At 36.9% G+C, this 15,773-nt stretch overlaps 2 protein-coding genes across 2 annotated transcripts; both read left to right on the top strand.

Annotated features, from left to right (window-relative positions):
- The first annotated feature begins 798 nt into the window (after positions 1–798).
- Positions 799–1,772, top strand: LOC109422724 (uncharacterized). The gene is made up of 4 exons (XM_019697591.3): positions 799–946; positions 1,012–1,212; positions 1,282–1,368; positions 1,436–1,772. The coding sequence occupies exons 1-4, from the start codon at positions 884–886 to the stop codon at positions 1,574–1,576; spliced, it is 492 nt and encodes a 163-aa protein (XP_019553136.2). The 5' UTR covers positions 799–883; the 3' UTR covers positions 1,577–1,772.
- A 63-nt stretch (positions 1,773–1,835) lies between these two features.
- Positions 1,836–15,722, top strand: LOC109422723 (uncharacterized). The gene is made up of 4 exons (XM_029872039.2): positions 1,836–2,094; positions 2,169–2,378; positions 15,294–15,383; positions 15,452–15,722. The coding sequence occupies exons 1-4, from the start codon at positions 2,068–2,070 to the stop codon at positions 15,599–15,601; spliced, it is 477 nt and encodes a 158-aa protein (XP_029727899.1). The 5' UTR covers positions 1,836–2,067; the 3' UTR covers positions 15,602–15,722.
- Positions 15,723–15,773: the final 51 nt, after the last annotated feature.

Genomic DNA, 15,773 nt, shown 5'->3' with positions numbered 1-15,773 from the left:
TTAGGTGCTGTCCATAAACTACGTGGACTCATTTTTCGCCATCTCGGAACCCCCTCCTCCCTCGTAGACTTTTTTTTAAACACTACACCGTCTTCAACCAGAGGTTGTACAGAGTGAACGTTAGTTACCCAAAGCGGGTCTCCAGATAGGCTTGCGGATAAGTTATTTGGAGTAATGGGTCATTCGGGGTAATGGAATCCGGGTAAATGTCCTAAAGCCGTTCTCACGTTCCAAGATTCGATTTTCCAATCGTTGACCTTAATTCGTTTCGGATTCTGTAGTCGTTAAATCAATCCGTTTACTGTACTATTGCTTTTCTTGGTGTTCAGCAGGTACCTTATCGACTGCCTACATCGCGTTGACGGGGCTGCCTCCTTAGGTATTGCTGACGCGATACGATACAGCATTTCATATTCAGCCGCTGGATGCCAGAACAGACACTGTTTGAGCCGCACCTTCATGGTGAACAGGCGCTCGGGGCGTACCTCTTAAATGTAGCTGAAGTTAGAAGGACAATTTTGGGCGCGAGAAATTATTTAGACCTCTTTGAGAATCTTTCGTCGGCGAATACCAGACAGGTTTTCCTGAGGGACGATCAACAACGAATCAAATTGATTTTTTCTCCTACTACTCAATATGAATCATACATTTGTTTTAGTCTGAGACAATTGAAGCAAACCACTACAGCATCACAATTTTGCTCGAACTCATGATACCCAACCTTACTTGTTAGGGCAATTATATTTCCAATCGTCAACCACAAAAACGATGGAATCTATTTTGAGACAGGAAAGAAAGGAAGATACGGGAGACTGTCGAGTATGCTAAAAAGAACGAACGTTCACTTCCCGCTGGGAAAGTGTCGAGGAAAGATCTTTACAGAATGGTTCGAGTGACTGCTTATGTTCATCATCCTGTGTACAATTACAGCCACAAGTATAGAAACGTTAGTATTTTTTGCGAATAAAATGCAGGTTAATTAAGTATTAAAAAACATTCCATAAATATTAGCTGGACATGATGATGAAAGACGTCAAGAACTTCCTGCAGGACTACGACCAAATAATCTTGCACAAGGATCCCTATAGAGGAGTGTTCCACAGCTATTTGCGCGAGATCCGTACCAAGACTAAACAGCTGCTGCTGAAATTCGATGCAAAACCATACGACGATGGAAGTGCGAAACCGGAAAAGGAGTTGTTCTGCTGTGGTGTAAGTAAAAGTGCGGTGTTGAAAATTTAGAACGAGTTTGATTAAAGTTGTGACTATTTTTTGTGTTAGTTGGCTTTCCACGATGCTGCGGAACTGAGGAGGCACTATAAAGCCGTTCATAATGAACCGTTCGTACGTCACGCAAATGCGATCGAGGTTAATATTATTCCTATTGAATAGTTTGGTTAACAATTTAATTATCATCATCTTCTAACAATTCCAGCTCAAATCTGCTTTCGCGAAGCTAGCTCACATGCGTCATCGACTTAACGAGTACATCAATTTTGGAGAAGAATACTCCTTGGGTCTGATCATCAATTTGAAGAGAATGCAGAAGAAAATTTCCAATTCATTAAAGTTCTAAGCTACTGAAACAAACGTAGATAATTTCATATTCTTAAAAATCCGAAATTCAAATCCTTCAGAGATAAACAACCCGTGATCTTCCGCTTTTCACGAAACCTCCCGACTCACGCAAGATCGTGTGATCGCGCTTACGTCTGTCTTGATCGACTAATTATGTGTCTTCCGCTCGATTCTGCCTTGATGCGAATACACACGAACGCCAGGAAATAAGGCGTGGCGAAGATTGCCAAAAACGGCTGTATCAAGCCACCGAAAAAAAAAAAAATAAAAATAGGAGACACTTCCTCTGAACAATAAAAGTCCTACCAACGGCGTAGTTTGCCACTGGCATCCGTTCGTTCCCGACGTGTTCACATTCTGCTGCAGCCAGTCGAAACAGTACAGTATTTTGGAGCAATTTTGTTTTCTAGTGTTGTGTTCAACAGACCAGACAGGGAAAATAGTTTGGTTCAGAGAATAGGTACTTGTGCTAAGGAGGGCTGCCAGAATATGGAGAAAATTATTCAAAGCAAAGATGTGCGTAGGGTGGTCGCGAGGAGCAACACCATCTTCTTCTTGGAGTTCCGGTAACGAATGCTCAAAACTTTCAGGTTGAAAAATTCATCTCAGAAACCAAGTACTTCCTGGACGAGTTCGATTCGATCATCAGCCACTGGGACTTGTCGGGTAACTTCTTCCTGCACTACTTGATCGAGATCCACGAAAATGTGACGCAGCTACTGTCCAAGTTCACCACACTGTCGCTGGAGGGCGTGGGCGGGCGGAAACATGTCAACTTCTTCAATCTACAGTGTTGCGGGGTAAGTTCGGGATCGGTTTGTATGGGATTGTAAAGTGCTAATATGTATAATCGTAAAACTGGCAACACTGAACATAAATTTATAATAAAAGGTGGTCCCACAAAACGGCATTAAAAAAAAATTGGGGATTTTTTCCGGTAGATTTTTGAATATTTTCCCGATTCTAACATGTCGTAGTTGAACGCAACATTCTCGGGATATTGTTTTATAAAATTTTTGGTACAAAAATGAAAAATATTTACTAAATGTTTTGCTAATTTTCATAAATTTGATTTGTTTGTATAGTACCCTATAATTAAGGTAGCTGACGAATTTCATCATTAAAGCTACGCCATCTTAACCCTCTAATACCCAAATTTTTGATTTTTATCTAAATATCATTTTTCGTCATCTAAAATCGATTTAAACATGTTTTGGAAGATGATTCTTTTTAATTCTCGATTTCGTGGATTTCAGTTTTTGATTTTTCTAATTTTTTTTTTTTGAACATTCCACACTTTTATATTTTTCCTGGAAGCCAATTTGGGGAAGGATTTTTTGAGATGAAATCATTTTGAGATTTTATGATTATTGTTGAAATATTATTATTTTAAATTTTTTTCACTGAAATTTTATTTTCCGTGTAATTTTAAGGAAAATAATTTTAGAGTGTATTCGATTCCCTTAAACTATTAAAAAAGGATAGAATGGTTTGGGAAATATTTAAAATATGTTAATTGTAGCGATTCAATGCAAAATAAACAATGACTTCTAAAAGGTGACTAAAATATCAATTTTTCAATGATTTAAAAAAATGTAAATACGCTTTAAAATACACCAAAAACCATTTTGAGATATACAGAACAGTCCTAAATATCAGCCAATAATATAAAAAAAATGATTTTTCACGAAGCAAAAATTACAAAAATGCTCAAACTATACCCCGTCTAAAGGCGGGATTGGGTATTAGAGGGTTAAAAGAGATTCTTAAAATTCATATGGTAATCAAGGGTCTATGCAGTCATTCTTGGAAAACATATAGATATTGATAATCTTGGAGAGTTAGAATTCCTAGAGAAACACTTTGGGATTTGTTGTTCAAATCTGTGAAATAAGCCTTTAACCCTCTAATACCCAATCCCGCCTTTAGACGGGGTATAGTTTGATCATTTTTGTAATTTTTGTTTCGTGGAAAATCAAAATTTTTATATTTTTGGCTGATATTTAGGACTGTTTTGTATATCTCAAAATGGATTTTGATGTATTATAAAACGTATTTACATTTTTCGAAAATCATTGAAAAATTGATGTTTTAGTCACCTTTTAGAAGTCATTGTTTATTTTGTATTGAATCGCTACAATTAACATATTTTAAATTTTTCCCAAATCATTCTATCCTTGTTTAATAGTTTAAGGGAATCGAATACACTCTAAAATTATTTTCCTTACAAGAACACGGAAAATAAAATTCTCTGTGAAATAATCATAAAATCTCAAAATGTTTTCATCTCAAAAAATCTGTTCCCCAAATTGGCTTACAGGAAAAATATAAAAGTGTGGGGATGTTCAAAAATAAAAATTAGAAAAATCAAAAACTGAAATTCACGAAATCGAGAATTAAAAAGAATCATCTTCCAAAACATGTTTAAATCGATTTTAGATGACGAAAAATGATACTTAGATCAAAATCAAAAATTTGGGTATTAGAGGGTTAAAGGCTGTCGATGGTTTTGCAGTACTAAAAGAACAAGAACAAAATGACCAGAATGAATCTCTAGTGGGCTTCTAGTGGAATGTTTGAAAAGATTACTCGAGAAAAATAATTTGAAACAATTCCTAGTAAATTGTCTGTCAAAATCCGAGTTGGTTTTTTGGTAGTCATTCTAAAGTTATTTCAACACGGAATTGTTTGACGATGATGGAATGTATGGAAGAGTCCATTGTTAATGCAGGAAGTCAGGTTGGTTTTTAAAGCCCTGTTTTATGATCAGAAGGATTTGTTCAAGAAATTTTTTGATCGATTTGTGGCAAAAATGTTCTAAGGTAATAGCCATTTAAACTGTCTTTTCTTCGAAATAGCGTTTGTGTGGCTTCGTGGTCGTGCGGCTAAGGTCACCAAGCCTTTAGTCGCATCGTGCTAAGGAGCGCGGGTTCGATTCCCGCCGCAGCTGTCAGGAAAAAGTTTTCGGCTGTGCCACTGGGCGTTGCATGCTAGTCCGTTGTCTAGTGTCGTGCTTCCTTCAAAGAGCAAATAGCTCACTGGAAGCATTAAACGTGTCCGTGTCCTTTTTACCATCGAAGAAAAAATGGTTTCTTGAGCGATTCAGACAAGGAATATCCCATGCATCAAGGTACAAAGGCTGAAAAATTCCTTCTGAACTGCAAACTATTCTGAAACTCCAGAAGAAATTTCTGGAAGAATTCCCAAAGGATTTCATGAAAGATATTACAAAAACCTGTAATATTCCCATGAAAAATCCATATAAGAATTCCGGGGAAAATCCCTGGAGAATACCTGGAGGATTTATAAAAAGATTCCTGCAAATAATGCTCTGGAGAATTCCGAGAGGAAATCTCGGATAATTTTTCAAAACGACGTATAATACACGCAAATCTTATGTTGAAACGTCGTTTTGAATAAATATCCGAGAAATCTTGAAAAAAAAAATCCGGTGGGAATCCCTGGAAGAGTTTCGGGAGGAGTCACTTCATGGGCAATCTAGATTGAGTTTAAATAAGGGCGAAAGTAACATGCGCGAGTTCTCTTCATCGACTCTCTCTTCTGCAAATTAAAGTGACAAGATGCAAATTCAATTGAACTTTTTTACACTTAGACGCTAGATTGCATCGCAACCTAGCGATTTATGACCAGAAAGTGCAACCATACTTGCATCTTGTCACTTTAATTTGAGGAAGAGAGAGTCGATGAAGAGAACTCGCTCATGTTACTTTCGCCCTTATTTAAACTCAATCTAGATATACACATTTTATGATAAGAGTCAAACACTCTGATGTCTGACTGGTATGTGTTGCTTGGCAGCTGTTGATCAGATCTATCATCAATCTTTTCAAATAACTGCCAAATATACCAAGTCAGACCTCAGGTCGTATGATCCATACCATAAATCGTCCACAATTCATGTGGCCATTAGTATCTGTAAATGCTGAAGAAAAATGTTACCGAGAAATATGAATTCTGTGGTTTTTCAAAGGCGAAATCTGTTTACATAACAACAAATATTATTGCATGTTTATTTTAACATCGGTTCAATTGACCCCATTAAACAAATTGTATTTGTATTGTTATCAATGGTAGTTTACTATTTACTAGATTCCATTAATTTATTGGAAAACATTAGAAAAAACATTGTTCATCTTTTTCTTGTCGTAACGTCCTCACTTGGCTAAAACCTGCTTTTCAGCTAGTTTTCTAAAAGTACTTCCTCAGTTATTCATTGAGAGCTTCCTCTGCCAACACGGCTTGACGTCTGTCAGTCGTTGAAGTTTTTGCGAATAACATTCGATAACCGAAACATCTACTGTACTCAAATTTAAAACGAAAACTATAAAAAAATATGTCGAGTGATTTTGTATTTGAATATACAAACATGATCCAAGCAACAATAATATTTATTGTTATTTATTTGGTACAAATTGTTTTTAAGTGTGATTGAAAAATAAACTCTTTTTTAATAAAAAGTCCATGAGAACTTTGCAGACACTTTTGCAACTATATAAAAACAACTTAAATTAATTTTTACTGATAGTAACTTTAAATTTTTATAGAACTATTGAAAAACAATCGCATCAATTAGTCACTAATAAAGCTAAGGTTCACTTATTGTACGAACTATATGTGCTTGATTTCTATTGTAAAAAGTAACAATATATCTACTATGTGTTTTATTGTGAACAATAAAACCAGTCATATGTTAATAATATTTACCATGTGATGAATGGTAATTTTTTATCCGGGTATACAAATTCAAGAAACAATTCCCGAAAAGGAAGAAAATAAATAGAATATAATAGAATAGAATACAATAGAATAGAATAGAAGAGAATAAAAATTTCAAACGGAATCGTTTGGAAATTCCCGAACACAATTGAAGAACTGCTTGAATATTTTTGGTAGGAATAAGTTTTAAAAATCTTTGAGAAATTCTTGAAAAAGTTCAAAATAGAACCTCCAGCACCACAGCCGAAAGAAACTTCTGAAAACAAAATTCCAGGATGGATCTGATGAAGATTTCCAGGAAGAATCCCTAGGATAATTCCTGGATAAAATTTTTGAGAGAATTTCCATAAAAAAAACCTTGAAGGAATCCAGGAAGAAATTTCTAGAAAAAAAAAATCTGGGAAAATCCTTTGAGAAACTCGAGAGGAATACCTGGAGAGATACCGGGTTTGAATCTCCGGAATAAAATCCGTAAGGAATCCATAGAAGCATTCCAGAAGGCTTTGATAAAAGATAGCTTGGATGTTTTTTTTTTTAAGATTTCCGTAGTTCATGGGAAGAAGTTCTGGGAAGCATCTCTCGAAGAACTCCTGGAGTCAACCACCCTGTAAGAATTCCGGGAAAATCTTTTGGAATATTTATGGGTAGAATCCCAACAGGAAATTCAAGCAGAATTCCGGGAGAATCCCTGGAAGAATTCCGGAAAATGCCCTTCCGAGTAAGATTTCTTAAATAATTATTGGAAAGAATTCCGGAATAAAACCTTGAAAGAATTATGGAAGAAACGTATGGCAGAACTTTGGATGAATTCCAGGTGAAATTCTTATAAAAACCTCAGGAATAATTCTGGTAGAATTTAAAAAATATGATAAATTTCAGCAGAATTTTGAGTTGAATCTTTAGAAGAATCCCGGAAAAATTTTTGAAAAAAAATTGGAAGAAATTCCTGGAAGACTGGGAAAAAACCCAAAAATAATTCTTGGAAGAACCTGAGAAGAAACCTCTACTAAAGCACCGGATAAAATCCTTGAGAAACTTGCGGGATAAATTCCAGGATAATTTCCAGAAGCAATTCTAATAAGAATACTTTAAAATGTGTTTACAAAAGAATTCCTGGAAGTATTCCAGCCGCATTTTCTGGAAGAATTTCATAAAGATTCTTTAGATCCATTTTCGGAAGAAGTCCTTAAGGCGAAACAGGAAGCATTTCCTCACTTTTTGGTTTTTGATTTTTCATTAAATAACGAAACAATGTATTAAAAATCGGTTTTCGTGCACATGTAGAGTATGGATCAAGGTATCTTCTGATTTTTTGTTTTGTAATGGAAAATGTTTTTCGTTTTTGCAGAAACCATTTTAGAACAAAATTTCACGAAAAAATGGTTTCTGCAAAAATAGAAAACATTTTCCACCTAAAAAAAAAAATCAGAAGGTATCTTGATCCATACTCTACATGTGTACGAAAACCAATTTTGAAAATATTGCTTCGTTAAATAACGTTATTTTTTTTTAATAAAAATAAATAAAAACCGAAAAAATGATAAAACGCTTAAGATTTCGGGGAGAATTCTGTAAGCGGTTCTGGGAAGAATCAGTTATAGAAAAGAAATTCAGGGAGAATCTGTTGAATGAGGTTCGGAAAGAAACCCTAAAAGAGCTTTGAAAAACATCCCTGAAAAAAACTCCGCCAAAAAGAACTCTGTAGAAGAGTTTTGTGCGGAATCTTTGTAAAAAAAACCCAGGAGGAAAACCTAGAAAAAATCCGGGAAGAATCCGTTTTGAGGATTTCGAGATAAAACTTTTTAGGAATTCCTTAAGAAATATTCGGAACAATTGCGAGAGAAATTTCTGAAAGAATTCCGAGAGCTATCTAGGTAATTGGGATTTTTAGAAGGACGACCTAAAGTAGTGCCAGCATAAATTCGTGGAATAATTCTGGATCGAACAATTCCTGTTATTTGGGAAGAATATCCTGGCGTTTGGATTTTTTGGGAAAAAATCGCTAGAAATCTGTAGAAGATTTCGGAGAGATGTCTGAATTCCGGAAGATGCCCCTAAGAGAATTCCAGGAGAAATCTGTGTAAGAATTCCGGGATGAATCTTGAAGGTTCTAAAAGAATTGCCAAAGTATTTTTTGTAATAATTCTGTGGGGAGCCCTGAAAAAAAAAAACTTAGAAATATTCTCGAGGATGCACTTGCAATAATTCCGAAAAGAATCCCAGGAAGAATTTGATTAGTATCCCTGTGAGAATTCTGGAAAAAATCTATGGAGGAACTTTGAAAAAAAAACCAAGAAAAATATCTGGAAGATACCCCTGAAACCCGGGAGGAATACTTGAAAAAATCCTGGATATATGCCTGCAAAATACCAGGAGGATTCTTTTGAAGGATTCCGGATTCAATAATTGATTTCTTGAGAAACACCTGGAAGAATTCCAGTTGGGATCTTTCCAAAGAATTACAGGAGCTATTTCGTGGAGCGGACCTGGTGTGATGGTTAGAACACTTGACTATCACGCCGAGGACCTGGGATCGAATCCCACTCCCAAAAAACTCACAAAATGTGAGTTCTTCCTTCGGAAGGGAAGTAAAGCGTGGGTCCCGAGATGAACTAGCCTAGGGCTAAAATTCTCGTTAATACAGATAAAAAAAAGTCTCTGAGGAAGGTCCTAAATGGGACCGACACATCGGACTAGATCAAATAGCTGTATTTGAATTTTATCAAGACTGGAAAAGCCATTTGCAAGCTAAATGAAAATATAAACACATACTTTTACTTAGGATGACTTGGGATATTACCGGTAGGTTTATTCTCTTCCTCAAAAAGGTTTTTTTTTGTACGCAAAGATGCCTGAAAATGAATTATACCAGCTTGGACGGGAAAGATTGGAGGCCAACTTTTGATTCAACTGGTTAAAACAAACCTGAAGACGAAAAGAACAAAATGGCAAAAAAATACGTAAGTTCTCTCATTTCATTTATTCAATTATTTGTTTTTTTTTTCATTTTTCTTATTTTTAAAGAGATTTTTAGCCTAGGCTAGTTTATCTCGGGACCTACACTTCTCTTCCCTTCCCAAGGAAGAACTCACAGAAGAAACGAATGAATTGAGAGTTATTGTAAGAAAACTGAATTTGATGGATCACCCCAACATGATTCTTTAAAAAAATATAAGTTAGGAACCATAAGAGATAGAATAATGGTTTCTTTGGCAAACTTGTTCCAAATAAGTTATTCTACAACTTTGTAGAGCATTTTGTAAATATATATAAAACTATTAAAAAGCAGATGTTTGGATCAGCTTAACTAGAAGGATCACCCTAATGTTACAATGATGAAAGATCCATTCCCAAAGATACCATGTCTAAAACATGCGGTTTAGGTACAAACATTTTTGTCTTTGTAAATACTACTTTGAACCCATTGTGCAATGGGCATTCCAGAAAAATTCCTGGGGTGTTCGAGGGGACCTCACGGTCTGTTGGAGGTTTCATGAGCGTCCTATGCGGTTTCGGGGCGTTTTAAAGGGTAATGCAGTTTCAAGGGTGTACCAGAGTGTGTTAAAAGGGGTCTTCAAAAGGGTTCATGGGTGTTTCAGGGTGTTTCATGGGCGTTCCGTAGGGTTTTATGAGCGTTCCGTGAGGTTTCAGGGGGTTTTAAAGATGTATCACGGGTATTACAGAGTGTTCCAGTGGATTTCATGGGCGTTTCGTTGGATACCAGGGACGTTGCCAGCGTGTTCCAGCGGGTGTCAGGAGCGTACCAGGAGTTTTAAAGAGATTCCAGGGACATTCCAGGAGGTTTCAGGGGTTTCCCTAGAGGTCTCAGGGGCGTTCCATGGAAAATTAGTGACGTTTCAGGTTGTTCCAGTGGGTTTAAGGAGCGTTCCAGGGGTTTCCAAGCGGTTGCAGGAGCGATCCAGGGAGTTTCAGGGGACCCATGGTTTTTCAAGGGGTCTCAGAAGCCTTCCCTGGGGTTTCATTACCTTTCCTAGCCTTTCCAAGGGGATTCAGAGGCGTTCCACTTTCCAAGGGGTTTCAGAGGTGTTCCAAGGAGTTTCAGGAGTATTCTACCCAAGAAACATTTTTTAGTCAAATAGACAGAATTCTTAAGGACATTCTTGTTAGAATTCGATTTCGAAAGCACAAATCTCTTCGTAAACAAAACCAGTGCACATGAGCTTCTTATTTTAAGCTTATTGTAAGTGAGCAAGAACATAATAATAAAATGCACTGTTGTTTGAAACTTGCTTCTTGAGATTTATGCGTCTGAAGTTCTGATGCACTGCTGAAGCGTTTGTCCTTATAACCATCGTAAAACCATAATAAAAGGTATAAGGTTTTATGAAGTTTCTTAAAACCTCTACAAGGCAAATTGGTCATCATCCCGTCCCAGGGGTATTCCAGGATTTTTCCAGGGGGCTTCAGAAGCGTTCCATTGGGTTTCAGGGATGTAGCAGGGTGCTTCTTCGGGTTCAGGGGGTTGTCAGTGGCGGGGTTTTCATAGGGTTTCAAGGGCGTATCTCGAGGAGAATCCTATAGGGATGTCTTTCAGGATTTCTCTTGGAATTTGACGTGCTATTTCACTCAACATCCTTTCCGGGATTCCTTCCTGGAATTCCTCCCGGTATTTTCCTGGATTTCCGTAAGAGATACATTCATGGAATCCACCTAAAATTCTATCATGGATTCCTCCTGGGAGATTCCTTCAAGGAAGACTCCTCCAAGGATTTCGCCCAGGACTCTTTCAGAGCTTTCTCCTGAAAATTTTCATGGGATCCCTTTCAGGACTTTTCGGAATATCCTTCCGAGATTCCTACAGAAATTCAAGGATTACAGAGATGCAGGGATTCTTCAAGATATTCCTTCTAGTTTTTTTCAGGAATTTCTACCGGAATTCCTTCAGGGATTCCTGAGATGTCTTCACTGATTCTTTCCTAGATTACTTTAACGATTTTTTCCGGGATTCCTCCACAGATTTTCCCGGGATTTCTTCAAAGGTATCTTCAATGATTCTTCCCGGAATTCATTTCGAGATTTTCTCGGAATTCTTTCCGAAACTCCTCCCGAGATTATTTCACAAATTCCTTCAGGAATGTCTCTAGGAATTTTACAAATATTTCTCCTGGGATTCCTTCAATAACTCTTCGATAGGTATTTTTGCTAATTTCTCCAGTTTTCTGTCAGGGATTCCTCTCAGGATTTCTCCAGGATTATTTCAGACATTTCTCCTAAGATTATTTCAAGGATTCCTTCACAGATTTCTCTATCATTCTTTCATAGATGTCTCCCAGGATTTTTTTTAAGTTTCTTTGGGGATTTGTTCTTGGATTCCGTCAGGATTCTCTCACGAATTCCTCCCGGGATTCCTACTAGAATCCATCCCGGAGTTTTGTCAGGATTTCCCTCCGGAAATTCTCGCAGAATTCCTTCAATGATTATTCCCAGAATTTTTCCTGAAGCTGGCTCCTGTGAGGATTACAACAAATGCTTACTCTACTTTTCTTCTTCTTCTTTTTCTTGTCCTCCTTCTTCTACTTGACCTAATGTCCAATTTACTATGCCCAAGGAATCAAGGAAACTCCCTTTTTCTAAAAGTTCCTGGATCAATCGGGAATCGAACCCGTCACCCTCAACATGGTCTTGCTGAAGACCCTTAACCCTTAGGAGCCGGAGGGGTCATATATGACCCCAACATAGCTGTATAAATTCACCCATTCGATAAAACAAAATACTGTCTTCGGTAAAGTTGTTGCAAATTGAGTCCTCTATTAGGAAAAAATGGGAATATTTGTATTTTGGCCTTAATTGATAACCTTAAACATCCTGAACACCATGAAATTTGTAAAAACGAAATAATTGACATACCAGCAGTTCTTAAAGCTGAGCTTGGATGTGGGTTACGTTTATATGTATTCATTTAGCCTTCGTCAAGAATATCAAAAGGTGTTTTATAATTTGGGATGTTCTAGATGTTCCAAACTCTCCTATAGTGAAGTCCTCAAATGTATAAGAATAACTTTATGTATTTTTGTCACAAAAAATAATATTGCATAGCCTACTGGGATCCGTGAACCTTTTGACACCCACAATGTCATTTGAAGACACTACAGGGATATTCCAGGTCAGCCAAACTACCTTGGAGTTCAGAACTTCAGGTCTACACTCGTAACAATAGCCATATCTGTTATACTGAGTAACGCTTCATAATCAACCGCGGTTACTGGAGCAATCTTATGTCTACTAGCTTATTAAAACCCTTTGGGATATTCACGATCGTCCAAACTGTTCTAAAATGAAGTCCTTCAAATCTACAGGAATAACTTTATGTGTTTTCGTCATTATTAATAGTATTGCATAATCTGCTGAGATCCGCGAAGCTCTTGAAATCTCAAATGTCACTTAGAGACACTATAGGGATATTCCAGGTCAGCCAAACTACCTTGGAGTTCAAAACTTCAGGTCTACACTCGTAACAGTGGCCACATCTGTTATACTCAGTAATGCTTCATAATCAACCGCGGTTACTGAAGCAATCTGAAGTCTACCAGTTTATAATAACCCTTTGGGACATTCAGGGTCGTCCAACCTGTTTTATAATGCAGTTCTTCAAATCTACAAGAACAACTTTATGTGTTTTCGCCATAAATAATAGTATTACATAATCAGCAGGGATCAGCGAAGCTCTTGAAATTTCAAATGTCAGAGACACTATAGGAATATTTTAGGTCATCCAAACTACCTTGGAGTTCAGAACTTCAGGTCTACAATCGTAACAGTTGCCATATCTGTTATACTGAGTAACGCTGCATAATTAACCGTGATTAGCGGAGCAATCTGAAGTCTACTAGCTAATTATAACCCTTTTGGATATTCAGGGTCGTCCAAACTGCTCTATAAAGATGTCCTTCAAATCTAAAAAAATAACTTTATTATGTTTTTCACCACAAATAATAGTATTGCATAATCTGCTGGGATTCGTGAAGCTCTGAAAATCTCAAATGTCACTATGAGACACTATGGGGATATTTTAGGTCAGCCAAACTACCTTGGAGTTCAGAACATCAGGTCTACATTCGCAACAACAGCCATATTTAGTATTATTATTATTATCGTTGCATATTTATCTGTCGTTACTGGACCAGTCTGAAGGCTACTTGATTATTATTAACCTTTGGGACATTCAGGGCCGTGCAAACTGTTTCAAAATGAATTCCTTCAAATCTACAAGAAAAACCTTGTGTTTTCGCTATAAATAATAGCATGGCATACTGCTGAGATCCGTGAAGCTCTTGAAATCTCAAAAGTTATTAAGAGATACTTTTGGAATATTCCAGGTCAGCCAAACTACATTGGAGTTCAGAACTTTAGGTTTACACTCATAGCATCAGGTATATCTGACATACTGAGTAAAGCTTCATAATCAATCGCGGTGACTGGACTATCATGAGGTCTACTATATATTATTATGTACCTTTGGAACATTGAGAATCATTCAAACAATCCTGAAGTTAAGCTCTTGACAGAAATAGTAGTTATGCTCACAATGAACTTTAAACTGTAATCTGTAATCCCCCTGGCATATCATAAGTCATTCCAAAAAAGTTTTGAGATATTCCAGATCAACAACACTACTGCGGAGACCATAGCTTCTGGTCCACACTTAGATATTGAACACCAGGAAAGTTTTAATGGCCCCAGCTGATCTTATGATGTCCATTGAACTTTCAGAACACTTACTGGGCATGAATTACAGATCGAAGCTTTGTGTAATGAAAGAAGTTACCGTTACACCCGTAGACTTTAGTATCTAAACTCAAGAACAGTTTAGATGACCTAGATCTTATACTCTCAATTGAATTTTCAGAAGACTTACTGGACATGATAGATTACAAATGGAAGCTTTTTATAATGAAAGAAGTTAGCGTTACTCCCGTAGACTTTAGGATCTGAACTCAAGAACAGTTTGGATGATCAAGGATATCCCGACTTATCTGATACTGTCTATTGAATTTTCAGAAGACTTACTGGGCATGATAGATTACAAATCGTAGGTTAGTATAAAGAAAGAAGTTACCGTTACACCCGTAGACTTTAGGATCTGAACTCAAGAACATTCTGGATGGCCTAGTATATCCCGACTGATCTTATACTCTCTATTGAAATTTCAGAAGACTTACTGGGCATGATAGATTACAAATCGTAGCTTTGTATAACGAAAGAAGCTACCGTTACACCTGTAGACTTTAGGATCTAAACTCAAGAACAGTTTGGATGACCTAGGATATTCCGACTTATCTTATACTCTCCATTGAACTTTCAGAAGACTTACTATACATGATAGATTACAAATGGAAGCTTTTCATAATGAAAAAAGTTACCGTTACACCCGTAGACTTAAGGATCTAAACTCAAGAACAGTTAGGATGTCCGAAAAAAATATTCTGCAGGATATTCCACATTTTTTATGCTATTGAGCACCAAAATTACAGAAATACGTAGAAATAACTTCATAATAACGCTTGGAAAAATTCCGTCTTCAAAGGGTTAAATATTTGGAAATCTGTTGTAGCTAAAGACACAGTGAGAACTCTGGTTAATATTATGGTAGATCATTGAATATAAAGTTTCGAATGTTTTCTAGGGCCTGAAAAATCTGATATATATTAGATAAGTTCATTGTTTCAAGTTGTAAGATGCAAGGGAAAACATATCGATCAATGTCTTAGAGTAGAGCCATTCGACGGACATCACTTACCGTGATTCAAAGTCGTCGGATCATCTGATCGAACTTGAATTCAAACCGGTTTAAATTTAGATCATCAACAAGAAATACTTCGACGCCATTGGATATTTTTAACTTCCTGAAAGTGGTGCCAACTAACAAAGCCAAACAGCACATCGAAAATAACCAAAGCTACATTCGCCAATAAATAACAATAAAACATTGTCTGTCTGTTTTGATTCCCATCCTGCAGCAAGAGTTTCACAGCGTCAAGGACCTGAGGCTACATCACCACTCGTGCCGCCATAAGAAGTCACATTTCGAGGAAACAGACAACTGCGAGGTAACTGGGTGATTGATCGCCAGCTGATCACAACTTGATTCGAGTGTGTTTTCTTCTTTTGCTTACAGCTTAAATCGGCTCTAGTGAAACTAGCATTCTTCAACCGAAGAGTCAACGAATACGTGCAGTACGGAACGGTCGCCGATCGTTATCTGTGTCTGTATCTGAAGAAGATCCTGAAGAAGATAATGATCACGTTGGACACGTTTGCATTGTAGAGATATTCCATTTATAGCTATTAAGATTGTATGTATGAATGCGATGGAACGAACGGATTGTAACAGTATGCCAAACACGTGTTTTACCTATTAAAGTAAGCTTAAACAATTACAACCTTAACAGATTCTAATTACTTTCAATGATGACAATTCCAAAAATAGTTGTTTCGGA

This window comes from Aedes albopictus, chromosome 3 (assembly GCF_035046485.1).
Source record: "Aedes albopictus strain Foshan chromosome 3, AalbF5, whole genome shotgun sequence".
NCBI classification, from domain to species: Eukaryota; Metazoa; Arthropoda; class Insecta; order Diptera; family Culicidae; genus Aedes; species Aedes albopictus.
Note: the sequence above shows the minus strand (reverse complement) of the source record. Positions and strands in the feature narration are given on the sequence as shown.